General features: G+C 40.1%; 1 protein-coding gene across 1 annotated transcript; it reads left to right on the top strand.

Annotated features, from left to right (window-relative positions):
• The first annotated feature begins 1131 nt into the window (after positions 1-1131).
• smyd5 (SMYD family member 5) lies at positions 1132-9771 on the top strand. The gene is made up of 13 exons (XM_083891800.1): positions 1132-1230; positions 2229-2337; positions 2462-2601; positions 3143-3264; positions 4017-4086; positions 5071-5175; positions 5397-5459; positions 6198-6268; positions 6361-6467; positions 6672-6728; positions 6815-6909; positions 7798-7868; positions 8381-9771. Exons 1-13 carry the CDS (start codon positions 1138-1140, stop codon positions 8529-8531), a joined length of 1254 nt encoding a protein of 417 aa, XP_083747926.1. The 5' UTR covers positions 1132-1137; the 3' UTR covers positions 8532-9771.
• Positions 9772-24167: the final 14396 nt, after the last annotated feature.

The following is a 24167-nucleotide window of genomic DNA, read 5'->3' as shown; positions in this document are numbered from 1 at the left end:
GTCCATCCTCATATTACACATGTCAAACCTTTAGATTTAGAGGCTTGTTTTAGAGCCTGAATAATAACGATTTATCAGCTGTTTGTTTGTTTTTATTAGGTTTCCTTTCCAAATATGGTATTGAGTAACTGTTGCCAGTAGCATATTAATGCGCTAAATTGTATTGTTGTGATGGAGAAAGTGGCAAAAAGGACACATTTTTTACTGATGTACTGTATCATCGTCATGTTATATAATGACAAACCTTCATAATGAAAGAATCACATGGGAATTGATCACTTAAATGTGTTAAACCACAATCAGGGGCCACGTAGAGACTGTACTGTAGATTACATTATTTTTTATTTTTTATCAATGATCTAATGTGAAGTACTTTTGCCTAAATAATATGAATCAACCACGTTTCCTCGAGTAGCCGCAAACTACTGTCTGACAGGGATTTGACTCCACTACTGACTTCTTACTCATTTTAAACTGCAGTATTTTAAATGTTAAACGTATAACCTGCAGTGTATATTATACTTCTGATGATAACTATGATGTTTTTTTGTATAACAGTTTTTATTAGCATTGCAATGTTTACAATGTGAAACACTGACAGTATAACAGTTTAAAAACACAAAATAAATAATCTCTCTATTCACCTTGTTTTGTGAAGGTTTTATTTATATTTTTTTAGCGCTGTAACGATTACTTAATCAATCGATGAGCACATTGACAGAATATTTGACAACTTAAAAACCAAACCAAGCCAAAAAAGTATATTTTTTCACCATTTCTACACAAATATTTTTATGTAACCATTGTTTATACAGGTAACCATAGAGAATAGAAAGTCTATACAGTGTTTATTACACCACCACACAAAGCCACAGCTGCCATGAATTAAAAAATACATATAACATAATTATCATTCAATGTTTTCTAGTTCTTCTTTTGTGCTTTTTTCTAGTTCACAAGTTCTGGAGCTTGTGAAAATAAACGTCACTTTCATTATTTATTTTAAATCTCAGCATGTCCTAATTCATGGAAACAAGAAAACAGGTGCTCTTGCAGGACTCACCGGCAGAGGGCGCTGCAGTCATACACGCCAAGCGTCTGTCTGTCAGGGTTGAAAGTTGAAAGGTCGTGACAAACATGGCCGCTCCCGTGGATGACATGTTTTCCCTCTGCGTGGATCCCGGCAAAGTGTCCACCTGCGTGGAAGTCACGTTTATCGACAATGTTAAGGTAAAGCGCCGTTGTTTTTTTCTGTCAAAAGTGAAGAAGTATTTAAAAATAAATAAATAAATAAAAGCGAACGGACAGAGAGCGGTTCTACGGCGGCGCAGCTGCGGGCGCGTGTCGCCTCTCTGTGCGGCCAACAACAGAACCAGAACCACGTCATCTTCGTTGTTATTTTTTATTAAATCATCACACACACAATATGACAACAATGGACATTTGTTATTGTTCAAAACCTAGTTTATTGTGTCTATATGAACTGTGCTCTGAGAAAACTAAAGGAGCAGGGATTTATAGCTATTAACTAGCATTTCTTTTTACATCCTCTGTGGTGGTTTGTGTATATAAATGTCACATTTGTCGTCAAAAAATGTGACGTGTAATTATAATTGTGACACGCTGTTTTCATATTGGACCGTGTTTTTGTCGAGACTGAAGCTGCAGTGTATGACAGGCTGTGTGATTACAGGCTGTTGCATTATTGATATTATTATGACTGAATACATGAGTAAAATACACTAAATATTGTGAATTGAAGTATTTTTCTAAAAATATATATATATATATATATATAATCGCCAGTATTGCATTGAAAAAGCCACTAAGTAATAGTAGTACTTACTTAGTACTACTATTATATATAGTATTTTAAGCCTAATTATTTAAATTTGACCATGTTTATGGGGAATATCATTGTTTATAACACATGTAGATATCCTCCATTTAAGCCAAGAAATTAACTAAATTAAATTTACTAGAAATAAACTAGGTATTTTAAGCATGTAATTGTAATAAACATTATATATTTTATTTCAGAGTTTTTGAAGCTGCAAGCTTTTCATGAGCCCAAAGAAACAACTCGTGTGCAGCTTTGTAAAACGGCTTAAACAGAAATATTGCTTTGATTTATATCGTGATGTATGTCAAAATTGAATTATATAGAAGATAGATTTCAGCCCCGACTTGTGTGTAATGTAAAGCTTTTTCCCCTCTTTCACATTTAGGGCAAAGGTCTCTTTGCGAAAAAGAAAATCAAGAAGGGAGACGCCATTTTCGTTGAGCGACCTCTCGTCTGCTCCCAGTTCTTATGGAATTCTTTGTATAAGTATAAAGGTGAGATGAAAACATCATCATCGTCAAGTCACATTTTCCAGAAGGATGACACTTATCAGGGCTTTTGGAAGAAGAGATGGTGTTACCTTTGCTCACTGTTTGCCGCTACTGTTTGCTATCGCAGCCTGTGAATTCTGCCTTCGTGCTCTGGAGACGGCCGAGGACAACGCGAGGAGACTCAGCGGCAAACCTGGACTCAGCCTTCCTCACCCTGAGCTCTGCCGCGTACGACCAGAGCTGCACCAAGCCTGCCCTCAGTGTCAGGTTAGCTGATCATGAACTGAATGACTGATGTTGTATTTGAAGGTGGTCAAATCTATATTCTGGAGGACAAGAAATGTATTGGGAGGTCACAGTTTTGTGTGATGATAACTTTCCACACTCAATTATCCATTATAACAACTGACTAAACAGGATTTGGAATGGCACACACACACACACACACACCTGGTTATACACAGTCTCACATAATGCTGCTCTAAACTGATGTATTTTCAGGAAATGGCCTTGAAATAGTGTGTTCACGTCTGCTTTATTCAGTTTAGCAGATGTGAAACCTCACCTCTCGCTACAACTCACAATATTTCCCTGATTACATCTACCTCACACAATAGTTGTTGCTAAGCAATGTTTTTTCCCAGTCTGTAGTGAAGGAAACGGTGCAGTATTAAGTGGTGCAGCCTCACAGAGGCACCAGATGTTGAGTATTTGTTCGTATGGCAGCACCTGTCACTTAAAATTATTTAAATTTCTTTGTGTAGGACATCCTCAGTATTTCATAGTCTGAACGAGTGTGTCTCTGCAGGTGATGTACTGCAGCAGCGAGTGTCGACAAGCCGCAGCAGACCAGTACCATCGGGTTCTGTGTCTGGGTCCCTCACAGGAAGATCCAGACCACCCCATCAACAAGCTCAAAGATGCATGGAGGTGAGACTGCATTGCAGTCCGAGAGATCTGCTCACTTTTACTGGACAACACTTTTTTCCAGAGGTAGCGATGATGTCACATCCCATTCTCAAGTTTAAATTGATCGGGGATCAGCAGTGGCAGCTGTGTGTGTTATTATATTTTTAGTAACCAGGTCCTTTGTGTAGTTCAGCTGTGGACTGTAGCAGAGTTTATTTAGGGCAGAATCATAGTGGAATTAATCTCATTAACTGTGTTTAATTGGGCATATTTTAATTTGATTTCTTGTTTTGGTCCACTCCACTTCACTCTGTCCTCTTTGCCCTGAGCACTAAAGCAAACACACACTTTTCACTCTAAGTGAGGACACGGTTTGTGAACGTTGCTGTAACTTAAGTTTACCGTTTACACAGAGTATAAATGTAAACACTGTGGTTTAAAACCACAACACACGTGTTGAAAAGCAACATTTTCATAATTTTGGTTGCAGTAAAATGACATGAAAATGACTCACCCTCTTCTTCACGTCAGTTGTCTGTTCTTTTCTTCCTCTCGAGTATCAGATTGGGATTCTGTATTAGCAGATACTGGATAGTAAAAAAGTCAGATTGGGTTATGGTGTGCTTTATTACAGTCTTTTACCAATGTATTTCCTCCTCCTTGCTATTTACATACATTAGAAACATTGTAAATGTGTTTCTGTTAAAGTGGCTACTTACTATTTTTTAAAAACTCATATACATGCATTGATTCTCATTTCGTCTCCTCCTCAGGAGTATGCATTATCCTCCAGAGACCTCGAGCATTATGCTTATGGCCAGAATGGTAGCTGTGGTCAAACAGGTGAGTCTCTAGTTACTTTTTTTTGTTATTTTGCATAAATGATTATGTTAGGTGTTAATTCATCCTGTTGTGCATGTCTGGGAATATTGCAGATATTCACGCACATAAAAAAAAGACGGCATGTGCTGCATGGAATTTTATGGTTTTTTTATTGCCCACTCCACATTATTGCATACATACTTTAAATTCAAAGTTTATGGGTTTAAAGCTGGCTTGGAAGCAAGTGAGGTGGTTGTGAAAATAATTGTATCTAAAATGAGAAATGGGATATATACATATATATATATATATATGTATATATATATGTATGTATATATATATATATATATATATATGTATATGTATATGTATGTATATGTATATATATGTATATGTATATATGTATATATATATATATATATATATATGTATATATATATATATATATGTATATATGTATATATATATATATATATATATGTATATATGTGTATATATATATATATATATGTATATATGTATATATATATATATATATATGTATATATGTATATATATATGTATATATGTATATATATATATATATATGTATATATATATGTATATATGTATATATATATATATATGTATATATGTATATATATATGTATATATATATATATATATGTATATATGTATATATATATGTATGTATATATGTATATATATATGTGTATATATATATATTGAAAGCAAGCAAATGTGTATATACATATCTATATATATATATATATAGATAGATATACATACATATGTGTATATATACATACATATGTATGTGTATATATACGACTTGGAATTTAGATGAGGCAACTTTGAATTTCTTATTGTTTTCTAATTAAAATGTAAACAAAATACAGTTACTCACACGCGGACACCATGAGTACATTAATGCACACTATAAAATACACCATAAAAACCGAGTGACGTTTAGTATGACGTATTAACGCTGACTGTGTTACTCAGGCCAAAGACAAAGCCCACTGGCAGAGGCTGTTCTCTCACTTCTGCAGCCGAGCTGCAAACGAAGAAGAAGAGATCGCGCACAAGCTCCTGGGAGAGAAGTTCAGAGTGAGTCACCGTCGTGTTATTTCCGCTGGAGAACAGTGAGTTTGTTGAGGTGCAAAAAAATTGTGTCGGAGTCGAAGGCAACTTCAAAGACACACGATCCTCTTTCGCTCTTATGTATGGGTCAGTAAGCAAAGCAGGACGCTATCAAACTCTCCCTTGACACGTTTTAATCCCCACAGATGACTTTTGCTGTTATGTAAAATGTAACTTTGTTTCTGTAGGGGCAGTTGGCCTTGTTACACAGCCATTTTACAGCAGCACTTTATGATGACCATCTCAGTCGGGTAAGAACCTCACCATATGTTGTTTTCATTTATGGTTGTTTTTTTTACTTGAGTAACCTTCAGTCATAAATTACCTTTTTTCCCAAAGGTTGAGCAGCTGCCAGTAATATCTCAGAGTTTGTAACTCAATGCAGATAATTAGCGTTTTATGATTTGGACTGATTAGTCTCCATAAATGTTGTCCAACCCAGTAAATCATCTTGGCTTCTTGTTATTTCAGGCTCAGTAATTCAATTAACTAGGTCTAATTGTTGAGGAATGTTTTCATTCATCCATTCATTCAACAAAACACAAGTTCTAGACTCTTAAATATGAGTATTGTATCATTACAAACCGCATTTTCTGTACTTTCATTAGGCAAAACAAGAACTTGATAAATATATTATTTACTGACATATAATGCCCTAAACTTATAATTGCAGATTCAAGCCAGTCTCCAAATATCATTTATAATGTAAAAAAAGTAATAAAAGCAACAGTTTCTTACACCGAAAAGGTTGACGCCAGTATATTTTCTAATCAGAACTAGAAGTTATTTTGATTGACCAGGTGCTTAGTCAAATAATCCTGAGTGGGCTTCAAATAATAACTCTAATTATTGACTAATGTGCTGATTAAAGGTTGGGGGGGGGAAAGTGGCATTGTATTCTCTCAGAACAGAGCTTCATGTGAGCTTAAAAAATGATAGGTGGATAATAATAACTAATATTGATCAGTAAAGATGTGATTATTTCGCAGTGGTTCACTCCTGAGGGTTTCCGCTCTCTCTTTGCTCTGGTGGGAACCAACGGACAAGGCGTCGGCACCAGGTAAACGCCCTCCTCTCACATCACATGCTTCCAGATGCCAAAACAAATCTCTCATACCTGTTGTTGTTGTTTTTTTACCTGTTCAATTGCAGCTCTTTAAGTCAGTGGGTTCACGCCTGTGATGCACTTGAGCTTGCTGTCCAGCAGAGGGAGCAGTTGGACTCCTTTATTGACCAGCTGTACAAGGACATTGAGAAAGGTCACCGTTTTATCTCAGTCGTGCAACATTTGGCAGATTTGCATTAGTCATTTTATACGAGTGAGTTTTTGAACTGTGAGTGTTCCAGTTTTGACGTTGCTGGGATTAAATTACGGTCTGTGTGTAGATCTAACCCTGAGGTCAGCAGCGTGCATGATGTCCCTCTCTCTCTCTCTCTCTCTCTCTCTCTCTCTCTGTGTGTAGAAACGGGAGACTTTCTAAACTGCGAGGGCTCTGGACTTTTTCTGCTTCAAAGCTCATGTAAGCGCAGATGATGTTGTAAAGTGTCACCTTGCCTCGTGACCCCATTTTTCCCCCTCCTCATGCCGCCTTCTCGCCCTCTGCAGGTAACCACAGCTGCTTACCAAACGCGGAGGCGTCCTTCCCCGACAACAATTTCCTGCTTCACCTCAGTGCCCTCAGTGACATCAACCCAGGAGAGGTCAGCTGACATACGACTGGTTGTGGGATGATAAATTCTGGCCGGGGATAGACGAGGCAGAACATCCCTCTCTAGCTTTGTGTGCTCCCTTGTCAGGCAGTATTAGAAGGCTGAGACTTTGAGGATTGGAGTGGGTTTGTCAAGCTGTCGGAAAGATTGAGATGCCTTGCATCTGCGTGGCACAGTAATGTCATAGCAACAACACTACTTTTCACAGCAAAGCTCCCCTTTGAAAGCTGGATAAGGAGGGGGGGGGGGGGGCTGCTCCTCACATGCAGTGTCTAAAAAAGATTGAAAATTACATGGAAGAAGCCAGAGATGCCGGGGGGGGGGGGGGTTTGCACTCCTGTTTCGTGTCCGTCATCACTAAGCAACCACAACCTGGAAGCTGCAGAGATGACGAAGGTTGCTGCTGCAGCCTCACTAAATTAATTATGTATTAAAACATCAAAAAAAAACAAAAAACAACCTGAACACGGATGGCGGATTACTTTTCCTTCACCACAGCTTCGTTGTTTGATACCCAACTGATTCAGGAGCATGATGGAGTCCAGTTTGACCTAAAAACAAACGCAAACAAAAGTTGTGATGTGTGATTCACCCTTTGAAAATAACGTAAACTAGAAAGGAGAGAGCAGGGCACTAACACACTGCGATAATGTGGATAACAGGTGTAGAATTTATGCTTTTAAACAAAGCAACGAGTAGACGTAAACGTCCTTGTGTAACATTTCAAGGCTCAGCGTGAGCAGAAGGAAAGACATTGGAAAGAAAAACAGTATCGTGTTTTTTTTTTTTGTTGGACTAAACCTTTAGACGCCTTGGCTCGCTGACTTCATACTATAAACGTTGGGTCGACTTCAAGTGTTTTCTTTCTTCAATTTCCAGGAGATCTGCATTAGTTACTTGGACTGCTGTCAGCGGGACCGAAGCCGCCACAGCAGACACAAAATCCTGAGGTAAACATTTGTAATCTCTCAGATGAATCACTTGAATGGGGCCTCGCACTGGAGCAAAAATCCCATCTGGATCAATAAAAAGCCTCCCAGGCGATAATGGGCAGTCTCGTGGCAGAAATGTTAGGGGGTCTGATGGCGACTCCTGTGCTCGAGCTCTTCATTGATCAACACGATGTCATGTCATCGTTGAATTACACTCCAGCCCTCGGGGCGAGAGCAAGTTTGTTTTGCAAGTCTCTGAGCTGCATAAAGTTTTTTTTGTTGTTGTTGTTGCTGCGGCTGCATCCTGTGGTAATGTTCAGCCTCTGCCCCCATTCCACAACAGCTTGAAGTATTAATTGCACCACAAGTGTTAATTACTGTATTAAACATTAATTTGCTTCGGTGCACAGAGGTTGCTTAACTCCAGATTTCTCTATAAAGCCGACTATAAAAAAAAAAAAAAAAAAGCCTCTGGTTAATTGTTCGGGTTTCAACAACACAGTGACAGTCGATGTGTCGTCTTCACACAGGGAGAACTACCTGTTCGTTTGCTCGTGTCCAAAGTGCGCGTCCCAGATGGACGAGCCGGACGTGACGTCGGAGGAGGACGAGGAGGAGGAAGGCGAGGCGGAAGGTGAAACGGAGGGGGACGAGATGGAAGACGAGATGACGGATGTTTGATGAAAGACTTGCCCGCGTTGTTCTCTGCCGTTCTCATCCCTGACCACTATGCCAAGGAAGACGGAAAGAAGAAGAAAAAAAAAAAACGGTTCAAACCACAGATTCACGTTAATCAAGCGTCTTGTTGTAAACATGTTTCACTCACTTTGTCCAGGTACATGTAGGCAGCGTGTTTCTTTTCGTCTGGCTTCACTTAAACACTAAGGGGTTCTAAATCCATCAAAAAGGTTTAAGTGCTCGCTTTGAAGTTTGACGCTTATAGAGTTTCACGTCTATATCAGGACACCGATACTGGGCTTAAAAACAACAATGTCGTTGGCAAAGTTCAGGATTTTAATCAGGTTTTAAATCAGGTTTGTCGTTTTTGCCAACGACATTAAAAACAACAATGTCGTTGGCAAAGTTCAGGATTTAAATCAGGTTTTTGGTAAAGTTTGATGAACTTGTTTGGGACAGGTTTACAGTGTGAGCAGCTTGCACCATATATTTTTATTTCACTTATTGTCATGTGAAAAGGCTACGAACATGTTTGTTTTTTTGTTTTTTTTACATATGGACATTTGATCTTCATTTTAACAATACTGGAGAAGTGGATGTGATGCAACGAAGCAAATAAAACGGAATAAATGACTCCTTTAAAATGTAGTTTATAGAAAAACTATTTAATGTGAGGAAAAGTAGGGGCAACCTCAAATTAATTTACATTTAAATTAAGGTTGACTAGAACACTATGTTGGCAGATCCTGTCTTATTTAAACCTCAGACATTTGGTTGTTAAAGTGAATGGTAGGAGAATGAATCTGGAAAGGAATATGAATGATCTTGGACTCAGTCATAATTTACATGTGGGAAACAACTGCCAACATTGTCAGGTTAGGTCGTTCAACCAAGAACCAAGAAGAGACAGCACAAAAAAAACTGACGTTTGCCAGAGAACAACCTGGAACGACCAGGACTTCTGTGTTTTTCGGATAGATTAATCCAAAATTGAAATATTTGGACAAACACTGGATCTCAGGTCAAACCCAAGGACAGAATTTTCCCAAAAAATACTTGCAATCATAAAATCTGCTTTTAATTCTTCATCATGTCTAAGGATGCTTGAGAAAAATGAGGCAATCTATCCAAAAATATAATAATCGAAGGGCAAGTGGACTGACCCGTAATATTCCAGTAACTCTACCATCAAATGTCTTAAAAGAATCCGAGGGTTCTGTAACGGTCAAGTCAAAGCCCCAGATCTTTATCCCATTGAGATGCTGTCAGAGACTGGTAGACTGAGGTTGTTCGAGCCAAAGAGGGAAATAATAGCTCATCATCATAATCATAGAGCGCTCTCACTTTTTCCTCGGCAAGAATTGGCACATTTTTCTGTTGGTAAGAAAGTCATAAAAACATGTACTTGTTGCCTTTTATTCATAGAGAACACGGGGCCACACTAAATATGTTTATGTTAATACCTTCAACAGATGAAGAACAAAATATTTCACATGAAAAAAGTGATAACAAAATGGTTACAAACACAGACTCGCTGCCGTTTACAGTAGTTGCGTCTGGCTTTGATTGGGCTCCAACTGAGAAAATGGGGCTTGTGCAGTTTTATATTTCACATGGGGGAGAAGTTTAAAGGCTCTTCAGTCGTTTCCCTTTTTCAGATCTACCCCCCGTTATAGATAAATGTTAGTGATTGGCTGTGCAGCGTGGGATATGTTATATGAATGGGAGGGAAAGAGATGTGAGGTTTCCAGGCCAGAGAGAACTGCTGTTCAGTGATAATTCTGTGGCTTTGTTACGATGAATGGGCCCCCTTTACATTTCCCTTCCTGGTTGGTATATAAAACACAGATAAGAGGCAGCTTTAAATTCAACGTGAGCGTCGGCACTTTATCCTCGTAAGTTATTGTGTCATTTGAAACCCAGCGTGCAGCAGCAGCAGCAGCAGGAGTGAAGAGCCAGAGAGGAACGTAACGTGTCATTTTACCCGCTGACTGCACTCTGTCTGACTGTGTCCAGGTTCATTTCAGTAAACTCTTCAACAAAGCAAAGTGATTAATCAAAGGTTAATTGGGTTCTCAGGTGTTTTTGCGTCAACTTGTACGTTCCTTTCACGACTGTACATATCGTATCAAAGCGGCTTTAAATGTATATCCAACTCTAATTACAGCCCTGTCATAGACGAGGCACGCAGCCAGTGAATATAGTTTGATCGCCTTACTTAATGCATTATGGAGACCTTGAGTGGAAAATTGCTTTGTCAGTAACCATTTGCCCTTTGTTGAAAACAATATTCCAAACAGCAGTTCCACATGAAAGAAATTGCTGTTGTTGCCCACACAGGGATCGATCTCACGAAAATGACTGTAATCACAAATCCCAATATTTTCAGCTGCCCCGAGATTGGAAATATTGAAAGAGCAACCCCGTTGTTTTTCAGTTGACATTCAGCACAGTGGACACAACGGCCGTTGTTATTTAAAAAAGGAATAATTAAAATATTACAACAGCAGCAAACGGAAGTTTTTTTTGGTTTTTTTTACTACTTTGGCAAAAAGCTCTAAACAAACTCGACGTCTGTTGACTTGTTTATCTGGTTTATTCACCTCCTGCCTTTTCTGCACAAGATTACACTGTTAAAATATTTGCTCAGTCTGTTCTAGTCAGTCTGGGGCTTGACTCTTCACTTTATTACCATTTCATTTTTTTTAAATTGTTGCCCCACATACGTGATATCTTATTTTATATCTTCATCAGTCAGAGAAGTGGATTTAATACGTTGCTCTCCTGCCCATCAGTCACAGTCGACGTCGTGCTAATGGCATGCACATTTTAATTACAGCCAGCAGGGTATTATGTATTTGCACTGTTTACATAACCTTGTGCTTTCCCTCCAGTTCCTCCCCATCATCTATGGTTGACATTTCTCTCCGTTTACCACAGTAAACCGCATCATGCGAATGCCGTCGACTTCTAATCCGCCCACTGTAAAAAAACAGTACACACCTGGGATCCAGCATTGCAGGAGGCCGTACCTCTGGACTCATCCTGGAGTTGAAGCTCCCCAACCGGCGGATGTCATCCTCAGAAGCCATGCCAGAATTCCTGCAGGAGCGGTCCAACTTTGGAGCGTGAACTCGGGGTGCGGCAGCCCCCCCCGCTGCAGGGGTCGAACACGGGCAGGCAAACATATAGCACAGCGTGACGCTTCCGTGTAGGGGGAGATCAAAGTGTCCACCCTGGGAGAAAAGTGCGACGTTGGGGGGCTAATTCGAGCACCAAAGCAGCAGGAAGTGATGGGAATGTTTTGAGTGGGGGAAAAAGGAAGAGGGGGCGAAGGGGGTGAGAATTAACAAAGAGCAGTTATTGCTATGCAGAGAAAGAGGCTTTTATTCTGACGGTCCCAAGTACAAGGCAGTCTATATGCATTTGAAAGACGACAATGATCTAAAAGTGGCACATTACTGTCGCTGCTGGTATATTACGCAGCGGGGGCAGTTCTTCGCTCTCTTTAGTGAGATAAAAGTCAGCATGTTAACGCTGCAGTGTATAACTTTTAAAAATGAATGAATGAATGTTACATTCAAGCCAGTTTCCAAAAATAACGAGTGAACAAAGATGTGAAACAACTTTTTTTTCTCCTGTTTTAATAATGCATAATAAGGAATGTAAAGGCTAACATAATACAAACACTGTGCAACCTCATTAGGCACAACGCAATTTTTTTTTTTTAAATCATCAATTAGCACTAGCGTAGATAGCTGTTTTGTGACTGTCGGTCAAGCCCTACGCTAATACTGATCTTAGCCTCGCTAGCTTATCTTTGGAAACAGGTTAGCCAAGTTAGCCGCAAAATAGTAGCATGCTAATGCTAAATAAGTATGTGACTTCGTTGTTTCAGTGCAACACCATGTTCTGCGTTGAACCGCGTGAAATGAGCCTCTGCCTACCCGTTGTTGACACTCTGACAATCATGACGCCCCGCCTGGTGTATCGCGATAAATCGGCAAATATTAAAATTACTCCAAAAAACATGAAAATCAAGGACTCGCACCATGGGGTCATGCTCAACCCATATCCAAAAATTTAGGGCGATCTGACTATCGGTCAGCGAGATATGCCCGTCACAGACAGACACACAGACACAACTTGCATTATAGATAGATGACAAGTGGTGAAGAAATCTTGCCTTTGCAGCAAGAAGACCTCGGTTAACGACCCGATCGGAACAAGGGCCTTTCTGCGTAGAGTTTGCACGTTCTCCCTGTGTGTATGTGGGTTTTCTCCGGTTTCCTCCTACAGTCGAATAAACATGCAGATTAGGGGGGGATTAGGCAAATTGGACACTATAAAATAGTGTGCGTCCCTGTGATGGACTGACGACCTGTCCGGTACGTACCCAGTCTTTCATCCTATGTCAGCTGGGATTGGCACCAGCGACCCTCATGTGGAGGATAAAGCGGTGACTACTGGTGATTAAATTACCGGGCGGTCAGGTAGTTTGACCTTAACATGATAATCCTAATTTCTCCCGAGGATTTCTCGCACCTGTTTTTGATTCATAACGCCGAGGTTAGAGGTGCGCTGCTCTGTTTATGGCTGCGAGTGTGAAAGTTATCGAACTGTTTCATGTTTGTATGAAATGAAAGCCGTTTTCTTCAAACCAAAGCAAAAAGGACTCCTCTTGAAACGGGGCCCCCATATGGAAACATTCTCCAGACGGCGTTAGTGCCGTCCACATCGGTTACCGCAAACGGTTACCACTGCTGCCTTAGAGGGCGGCTCCAGAACCCCAAATGATGGACGACTTCTCCATGCGAAATGGGACGACCTTAGGTGAAGTTCTTGCACTTTGGCTCACCCTGAATAAAATAAACAGCAGAGACAAATACGGTTTAAGAACACAAACACGGGCTGCTGAATGAGCTGCTGGGTTTGATCAATGCTCCAGAGTTCTGTGGTCAAGATCTGCTCAAATGATTTCCTGGGCTAAAATCAAAAAACTGTACAAATTGTCAACAGTACCTTTGCCACATGGTCACCGGGGACACTTTTTTTGAAACATTGCGGGCTGCACAGTAACCTCGCATTCATCTTCGGGGAGAGGGGGGGGAGAAACGTTTAAGACCGCAGAGGCGTCATATAAATCTTGTGGGCCAGGCTGAGCCAGTGAAACAGAACATGAAGAATTGAGTAGTGAATCATCCAAAGAAGGCTCGAGCATCACAAATGTTACAAGAGGCTGTGTAGTAGAACAGTGTGTTTGTAACTGTCTGACAGAGAGGACTCAAGAGAAAACGCTGCGGTCTTTGACAAACAAGACCGTCTTTTAGTTTATTTTTTATTATTTGGGGGGTAAAAATAGAATCGCTGAAGCAACAATTACTTTATATAGAGTGTGATTTTTTTTTGGTTGCAGCACAGGAGATGGTAATATAAGTCTATCATTTTCAGACTGAAATAATATCAACAATTTAAGAAAAGACCATTTACAAAATGAGGGAAGTAGTCTTTTGTTTTGCTTGATGCCAACTCGGAAGTAAGAATATACTCTATAGCCACCAGGGGGCTTGACACTTTATTGATTTACAACATCTGTAAACATTTCCATGGTAATATTATGGTTTTAATTGCTAGTTTCAGGTCTTCTGTAATAGAGTTAAATGCCAATTTTGTAAATGTTGGCCCACTTTAAAGGAAAATAGATGAAGGCAGTGTGATTGACAGCTGGAAATTAGTTTTTAAAACCTGAAACCTACTATATGTCAACTTTTAAACACAGTCTGTGTTTTTAAGTAATAAACAGTCATTGGTTCAGGGGATAAAAATCTGTATTCATCCCTGATTTGTCATCTCGTGCCACTAACAGGCCAAAGTTGTTATTTTTTTCGTTGTTTTTTTCCCTAATCTAATCTAATCTGACATAATTTACATAATGGAGTCACTGATGGTCACCAGAGGATGACTCATACCACACTATGGCTTGATAAACGTACACACCGTGTGGTTGATGTTGAAGGCTAATCAGCAAATATTGGCATGAAAAACACTTTTAAGACCCAAGAGTTGTGTTAAGTGTCAACAGTTTTTGTGATTAAAGGTCAAAAAAAGCAAATTACAAGCAAGTTACATTTGCCATTGCCACAGTACCATTCATTTAAAACATCTGTGTAGCCCAGGTTGAAATATGAGGTCCTTTTTTTTATTCCTGTAGTTGCAGTTTTAGACCTAGCAGTGCACATTTCACTCTCTCAAAACCATTAAGTCTAAGGCTTAAACAATTAAAAAGAGACCATTGTGCCAAACGTGTGAGGGGTCAGCTGTGAATGCACAGATGAATTCTTTCTCTAAGGTCACGCCCGACACTCCCTCAGAGACCAAACATGGTCTGACTCATGTAGTGCAAATGAGGCATTTGAAACACTTTGACTATTCAGCTTTATCTCTCGCTATCTCATTTCCACATCTATCGCGGGACATTCAACACGTCCCATTCTGGCCGAGGTTAATGCTTTCTTTTTTGGCTTTGGCATTTTCAAAGCCTGGAAAATCAAAAAGGGGTAACAGTATCCAATTATGTTCATCTTATTCTCGCCGGTCAGAGGCACAAATGTGCAAAGCGAGATAGCCCGGTTAGATAATAAGGCACTTTTCAATATCGAGAGATTCTTTCGTTCTGCCGGGCAGCCGGCTTGACGGGGAATAAAAGGTCACATTCATTACCAGCTACAACAGGAACACACAAAAAAAAGCACAGGGACGAGATGAGTTATTAACATTTTAACTAAAGCAGACATGAATCTGTGAATACGACTGTAATCACAACAATGAAATACACGGAAATACATTGTTGTGAGTGAAGCCGTGAAACCAAAGAGTCAGAGTCAGTCAACCTAAATAAAGGCAGTAAAGTCATTTTGACTTGTAATAATAGATATGAAATCATTGCAAAAGGTTGAATATGAGTTTGTTTTTTTTACACTTCCTGCTTCAATAGAATTTATATTGTCTTTTTTTATTGTCTAATAAATACAGTACGACATAAGCAGTCGTCTATCCAACCCTACAGATAAGACCAAAAGATTAAATCTAAGTGATGATGCCCACTAAGGTTTTGGACAAATCAAGTAAGTCTCAGAGGATTGTCTATAAAGTCTATACACTGTCAGAAAACTGTTAAAAAAAAATCTGAATATCAAAAAGCCAAAGCTTCGGTCCAAGTAATGATCAAATCCTCACATTTCAGAGGCCGCACATCTAAGACAAAATGTGATAATTCATTCATTATCTTCACCATAGTCTCTGAACAATACATGTAGAATGTAGAAATGGAATTTTTTTTTATCCCTTTGGCCTTTACATATTGATCTCTCAGTGTGGCCCCTGTTTTGTGGGCCCCCGTGAGAATTTCGCCGTCCCATTAATTTGACGAAAATGCCCGCGAGAGACGCAGGAGCCTCTGCGACGTGAATTTAAAAGCAAATGACCCTTCATCTGGAATTTTCACTGCCCTGTCCCAAATGGAATTGCCTGTGTGTGTGAAAGTGAGCAACCCCCCCCCCCCCCCGCCCCAATCACCATATAGCCTCGGGACACCAGTGTATGTGTGTGTGTGTGTGTGCGAGGGGGGCGGGGGAGAAAGGAAGCCCAGGAATAATGTGTCGAGCAGTTATTTGAGGTCCTCACAACCTCCGCTGATTACACATAAAGACCACATAGAAGCCCTGATTTCACAAGGCTCCTTCAGTGTGGGACAATAGCAGAACTGTCCAGAAAAGTGAGGACATCACTGGGGAAAATGACACACATTCTTATCGTGTTCAGTGTAAAAAAAAATTAAGCATACTTCATGAAGAGAAGAAACATTTTAAGAGAAGAAACTATTTTGCACATATAGGATTATTTTAGGCTGTGTGAATCATACACTGCATGTGTGAAATCTACCTTTAGTTCAAATTAGGGGAACTGTGACGGTTGATTTGAAAGCTTCAGCCTGACATTTCATGACATTGATTTTGTTTGTGATGTTGTAGTTCCTGTAGTTTCTTCTAATTGTCTGGAAACAAAGGTTTGTTTTGGGGGGTTGTAGCCTCTTGGGGTTGTAGTTAGTCCATATAATGTGGTTAAAGTTCCTTTAGCATCATGTAAATTGAGCAGCAAGAAGACCCAGGATCATGACCTGGTCAGAACAAGGGTTTTTCTACATGGACTTTGCATGTTCTCCCCGTGTAAGGTTTTCTCCGGGTTCTCCGGTTTCCTCCCACAGTCCTATAACATGCAGATATAGGGATTAGGCAAATTGGACTAGTTGTTTGTCTCTATATGTGTCCCTGTGATGGACTGGCGATCTGTCCGGGGTTGTACCCGGCCTATCGCCCTATGTCAGCTGAGATTGGCACAGCTCCCGCCCGTGACCCTCATATGGAGGATAAAGCGGTAGAAGATGGATGGATGGATGGTAAATTGGATGATCTGCACCTCCCTTGGCATCAGTTTACAGCCTTAAAGCTAAATCTGTGGCATCGAGGGAGGCTTTGATCGATCAGACCACACGGCAGCTCAGAGAGTGACAAGGTGAATTTGACCAATCGTAGGGAAATTCAGTGCTGAAGGAACTTTCTATTCAACCCTGCAAAAAAAAAAACAACTAAAAATTAGAAACAGTCTCAAAGAAAGTTAAGAAATAAACTTGTCCGGAGACGTCTGAAACGAGCGATGTCTATCTGTGCTCATCTAACTGACAATGACAACTGACAAAACAATTTTTCCAGGCATCAATCCTTCTGCAGCTTTAAAATAGTGCCGAATAAACACCTTTACCCACACAAAAACCAACATATTTCTATGTCGAGGTTGACCTTTTGATTTGTTTTTTTCTGCAGAGTCATTAAATAAAAAGCATAAATAAATAATTATCCGACTTTATTGCTCACGATAATCCTTGTGCTACAGGCGGGGCCCTTTTTTTTTTATTGGAGAAAATGTCGTCGGTTGTCAAACATCGCCTCAGGACATCATCTAATTAATGAGCAATGTCTTGGCTGGAACAAACAAAAGTATATTATCTTGCAGCGGCTCCGCATCCTATAAAGCGTGTCGACAAACGCGCGTTATGGGCTTAGATAAAGCATTTACGCGGGAACGCGTCGCGAGCACCGACCCAAAAAAAACTACGCAGAAATCCCCAAATGACTCAGCGACACGGTGAATGACGTCTTCTCAGAGTGGACGCGCCGTAGTCGAGGTCCAAATCTGGAAAAAGTTTCACGACTGAGCTCAGACGGGGGGGGAAAAAAAAAAAAATCCACCAGGAAAAGAAAGTTGGATCCGTTGCACAAGCTGGAAACGTGATTTAAGGCTTGAACCTCTGTGGTGATAGATTCCACATAACAAATCCCATAATTCTGCACTGGCTCCTCGGGAGACATTAAGCATTTTGTTAATATAAACCTGTTTAGTGTGACATGGGATGAAGCCCCCTGAAGTGACAGATGTTTCTGAAGTCTTTAAAGCACGGGGGTTTGCGTGGTATTTTTTGGGCTTGAGCGAGAGATGCTCGGGTCGCTTTGGGCTGTTTGACGTCCTGGACTGACGCAGACTTTACTCACAGTCGGGATGGAAAAACACCTTCTCCATTTTTCAGCGAGCAGAAAGTACAGCACTCCGTCTCTTTCTTTCCTCTCCTCTCCAAATGAAGAAAACGGTGAGTTTGAGTTACTTCACTGTAGCCTCAAGCAAGACACCCGTCAAATGAGACCGTTTCACATATTCACTAAAACAGTGGCTGCTTAAACAGAAAAAAAAAAAAAAAAGGTAATATGAACTCCCGAAATGGGTTTTATGCTCATATGAGTAATTTCTAATTAAATTTAATGGCTTCTGGGATTTGTGAAAACACGTCTTCGCAACGAAACGACTGTGAGCGGAAATAGCTTTTTTTTCGCTTCCACGTTCTTCATCTGTATCTGCAACAGTGTCGTGTTTGTTCAGTCGGGATGGGAAGGCTGGAGCTGGAGCTGGAGCTGGAGCTGGAGCTGGAGCAGGAGCGCGGTGGAGGAAAAAAAAAAAAAAAAAAAGACAAATACAAAGACTTCCCTCATGAAGCTGTCAGTCTGTTTGTGTGGCTGGTGGAAGAGTCTTGAGACACCAGAGGGAGAATCCAGCAAACCTTCAAAGGCACAGTGCAGCAGGGAGTGTTGGCAGACTGCTGGTTTGGACAGCTTGCATACCTTACAACACCGCCCCCCATTTATCAGAGGACACACACATAAACACAGCATCGCCCGCCATTATGGATCAGCAAGCACAAAAAAACCCCCTCAAATTACAATTAAATAAAAAGTCCATTACTCTGCTTGTAATTGTGTGAAATTACTCCCACACGTTAAAAGCTATAATTGTTTTAAATAAGTGGTTGAAAAAAGTGAAATTAATTAAGAGTGGAGTGGGTGGCAGTCAAATTTGCTAAAAAGCAAATGGCCGACACACAGTAGTATTTAGCTTAAAGTGGGCTATTAATGGTAAAATAAAGAGAACATTTTGTATAAATAGATAATTGCACTTAGAATAGAATATCATTTTTTATTAATCCCCCACTGAAACTGACAGCCACCCACCATGGGCATGTTAATCCCAGTCAACAGATTACCAGTCAAAATGAGTAAAAATAACTAAAATGTAGAGCTGAAACAATTAATCGATTAATCGATTGTTAATTACTAAATTAATCGTCAACTTTTTTTGATAATCGATTCATCGGTTTGAAGCTTTTTGTTCATGATTAAAAACAAGATATCACATTATTTTAGCTTCTTAAATGTGAATATTTTCTGTATTCTTTGCTCCAGATAACAAAGTGAACATCATCATCAACGATTACGCGATTAACCGAGAAAATAATCGTTATTTTGAACAGATTGTGACACAGTTGGATAATGATCTTAAAATGAAACGGTTCCACAATAGTCAGGTGATATTAGCAATAAAAATAAATAAATAAATAATGGACACATAGTTAAGGATTAAGTACAGAGCAACTCTTGTATACGTGTATAATCAATCTCACCACTAGATGTCACTAATTCTCACACACTGGTTCGAAACTTTAAAAAAAGACAGGTCTTTTCACATAATTAGCTTTTATAAAACCATTGGTGGGTTGTTATGTTACAACCCCTGCTTTCCACCGTGATTAAAGCTTAAAATTGACAATTTTAAACATGTAGTATAAGGAATATTTCTGAGGATTTAATCCACAAGGACGCACACACAGGAAGCCACTGAATTATGGATGCAGAAACAGGAAATTCCTCCCTTTAGCCTGTGTCACTCACGCTCCGTCCGACCTTGCACTAATCAATTAGTAGAGCTGGAGGCAATCGGCGGACCTTCCCCAGAGACTCCATGAATGTTTCTCTCATTCACAAGGGTCTCCTCTCGGACCTCGCTGCACACCGCCCTATACCTGATGGGTGGTCACTGCTCCCGTCCGCTCAAACACGACGAGTCATTTCACGCTGTGTAAATCAAAAAAGCAGTAGCGGGTTGTGGGACCGCTTTGTTTCCTCTGCTGTGTAACATCCTGTGTGTCCCTGTGACTCAGTCACAGCTGTGACAATCCCATACTGTGCTTTTTTCTTTGGTAAATTGTGCACTCATACTTTGGGTGGTATTTCTTTATTTTGTCCAGTTTTTTTTACATTACTCTTTTGGTGTAATACAGTTCTCCATGATTATATATATGATCTATAATGTTCCTGCGTAGAGAACTCATCCAGCCATTTATTCGCTATAATCTTCTTCTCTCGGCTTCTCCCTCTAGGGGTTGCCACAGTGGATCATCCGTCTTGTCCTATCCCTTCTGTTACACCAGCTGTCCTCCTTCACCTTCTCTGTGGTCTTTCTCTTTATCTCCTGCACGGCAGCTTCATCTTCAACATGCCTCGTCCAATACAATCACCATCCCTACTTTGCACACGACCAAACCATCTCAACGTTGACTCTCCTACTACGTCTCCAACCTGAGCTGTCCCTTGAATGTGCTCATTTCTAATCTAAGGGTGAATTCCAATTCTTTGCTTAACCCTCAATCTTAACCCTCAATCTCAAAAATGCGCGCTCCCTCTAGTGCAAGTGCTGTCCCGATTCTCAGAAAAATTAAGTTGAGGGGCGAGTTTAAGGGCTGTATCGCCCTCAATATTGAGATTTTCCGAGACCACCCTTGGGAGCAAGGGCTACCCAGAATGCTTTGCATGTTTTCACATAACAAAGATGGCGCCGAAGGCAGCGATACGAGTACGCTACAAATTAAGTATTTTCTTTGTTAACAGAGATATAACAAATGATGAAAACCATTGTATTATCTTAGTTTAGGCCCATATTATGGATTACTGACATTGTTCATTGTTGCGTAACATTTATTTTTATTTTACGATCTTTTGTCAATAGCCGGCCGGTGCGGACAATCGATCGTTTGCTATGGTTTACTTTTCAATAAGTCGTGGTGTGTGGTAACTGTCAGCTGAATATGTCCGTGGTTGTGGTATTTGTATGAGTATCATCTTATAACTAACTGACAACCTAATAACTTGACTGACAAACAAATCATAATAAATAATCATGACGTAAATGTGTTCTTCTTCTTCTTCTTTTTTTGGAGTTGACAGACTGGACGCAGCTTTGGCGTTATTCTGCCCCCCACAGTCTGAAGGCGTATCTGCATTTAAGGGGCGTCCCATTTCTAAGTGACAAAATAAACCCTCAACACTTGGTTTTGAGTGCCAGTTAAGATTAAGGGTTGAGCTTGAGGGTTAAGATAGGAATTGGAATTGGCCCCTAGTCCATCCTGGTCACTCCCAACGAAAAATCTCAGCATCTTCCGCTCCAGCGCCTCCTGTCTTTTAGACAGTGCCACTGTCTCCCTCCATATATCACAGAGGGTCTCACTTCCATCTTGTAGACATTCTTGCTTCTACTAACCTTCATTCTTCTTCGCTCCAGTGCAGACCTCCACCTCTTCAGGCTCTCTACTCTACTCTCACTACAGATTACAATATCATCTGCAAACAACACAGTCCACGGAGACCCCTTTCTGACCTCATGTGTCAACCTGTCCATCATCCATTGCAAACGAGAAGGAAAGACGCTGATCCCTGATGTGATCCCACCTTCACCTTGAACCCATCCATCACTGCAACGGCACAGATCACAGCCATCTCACTGTCCTCACACATGTCCTGCACCACCCTCACATACTTCTCTGCCACTCCCCATTTCCTCATACAGTACCACAGTTCCTGTTCTTGGCATCTGATCATAAGCTTTCTCTCGATCCACAAAGACACAGTGCAACTATCTCTGACCTGCTCTCAAAGCAAACATCTCATCTGTGATACTCTTTCTTTGGTATGAACCCATACTGCTCACATCACACAACATCACCCTTGTTCTTCAACATCAGTGCCCTCCTCCTCCTTTCCTCGGGCATTTTCTCGCTCTCCAATATCATTTATCATTAGCTACGATGCTTATCCTTAAAGATGCACTTTTAAATGTCAGGTCACTTGAAACGCTCCTGCTTCAACAGACTTTACAGCAGTTCAATTTGTACTGTACTGTAGTTACGGTCTTTTAATGTCCGTGTCACCTCTCATTTAGATTAAAGTTACGAAACGGAACTGATAAATTAAAGACTGATAATCAATAATGTTACGCATTTGTACCTCTTTACTTCAATTTATTTCTCATCCACTGTTAAAGGCGCCATATGTAAGAATGTGGCCAAAAACGGTTACTACATTCAACTTCAAAACACCTCGGTCTTTTAGGTTTCGTTTTCTGATGTACCTGGCAACCCGTGGTTGCTCGGCAGCAGAGACTCTACTGGCTGCAATGATTGGTAGACGGCGGTAGGTGGCGCCACATGCCGAAACATGATTTCAAAACATAAACATGATTTGCAGTCTGCAAAATATTTTTTTTAATGCAAATATTTTGTGTGTACTGTTGTTGTTGGTGAGTTCAGTTTGTTATATGAACATTATTCCTGAGTCTCTGTGACATATTTGGATGATTTTATGGCCAGTTGATTTAGATTTATTACATAATGCACCTTTAACATTGCGGACTAAAAAGTCACATATTTGCTACATTCAAACACATTTAAGAGTCCAGTATTACATTAACTTTCAATGCCAATAAAGTTTTTGTCAATCTAACAAAAACAACGATTTTGAAGAAGTGTTGATGCCCACCCAACATTATTGTTCAAGACCCTCATAATATGAGACCACACACTGTGTAGGAAAGGACATATAATTTAGCAATTTCTGCCCATTATATTGCAATGGGAAAAGTGTGTAAATACTGGCAAATAGCACATAAGTTGTGATAATTGCACATATTCACCTGCAAAGCTTCCATGCATGGCTCCAAACTTCATCCTGTCTTGGCATTGCTGTCAGTGGAACCTAACACTGACTTGAGCTTTCAGCCGTTCACTGATTATCAGCAGGATCAATGCAGCATCTGTGTGTTTCTCCCCCTCGAGACTCTGTGGGATGTATTTCCTTATCAAGCTGAGCACATTCTCAAATCTTCCCATTCACTCTCATTCTCAAGAGGACACGGGGGCCCATTTCCCATGGACCCGAAAATCTGCGCATGCTGTTTTCTTTTCCAAATGCGCTGCAGCACATTTGTGCCATGAAATGCCTAAAATGCATGTAGGTCAGATTACCTTAGCAGCGAATCTATCGTGATCCTCAGTGAAACACAGAAGCTTGTCCTTAAATTACCGTGTACCTCATGAGGATACTGACGCCTGCATTTACCACAAAATCCTGTGGTCTTCTGTGTTTCATGTGATTTTCAACTTGTGATACACCAATTTTCTGTCTAGGAACTCCAATTGACAACACACTTTTCTCTTCTTCTTCTCTTTATTTCATCTAAATTTGACGGTGTCTCCACAAAACTGTACCAGTTTACAGGACATGTGCTCACTCAAACAGATCTCAGAATTAATAAAAAAGGTGCTTCAGGTTACCATAGGGACCATGTGTTGTACAAATAAAGTGAAATCCTCTCATTATTAATGAACTGCAGAAAATGTTTGGCCAAAAATGCCATAAATGTTCTAATATGGTCTTCAATCATCATTCTTGTTAGGTTAAGTTCGAGCTGTCTTTTTGAAATTCATCATCCTCAGCAGGAAAATGATGGGTTTGTTGTTGTTCCTTCATATTATATTATATTAAATATGAAATATAATGATGACGTGTCTTCTGCAGAAACAGACCGATCATTTGTAATATTTTCCTGAATAATATCAAACCAGTTATAACACGGGATTTAATAAAGTTTATAATCAAGTAATCATTAATTTTCAAACCAGCTAATGGCTAATGAGAAGAAAAATCTATCATTTGTATTTACATTTGTGAATGAAACTTGGGTACAGTCTGTCACATTTCAGTTGGACCTGGTGTAGCCGCCAACCTTCTTCCAGTTCTCAAGAGCATAATGGGACCAATTATCACCAAAGTCAATGGATATTACCCAATTATTTCAATCAGCTTTAATTATACCTCCACTTAAGCAGCACTTCTAGAAACCATTGCTGTAGTATGTTTGAGGTGACAT

Source organism: Microchirus variegatus (assembly GCF_963457635.1).
Source record: "Microchirus variegatus genome assembly, chromosome: 6".
In the NCBI taxonomy this organism is placed as follows: domain Eukaryota; kingdom Metazoa; phylum Chordata; class Actinopteri; order Pleuronectiformes; family Soleidae; genus Microchirus; species Microchirus variegatus.
The sequence above is the reverse complement of the archived record's forward strand: the minus strand, read 5'-3'. Positions and strand labels throughout refer to the sequence as shown.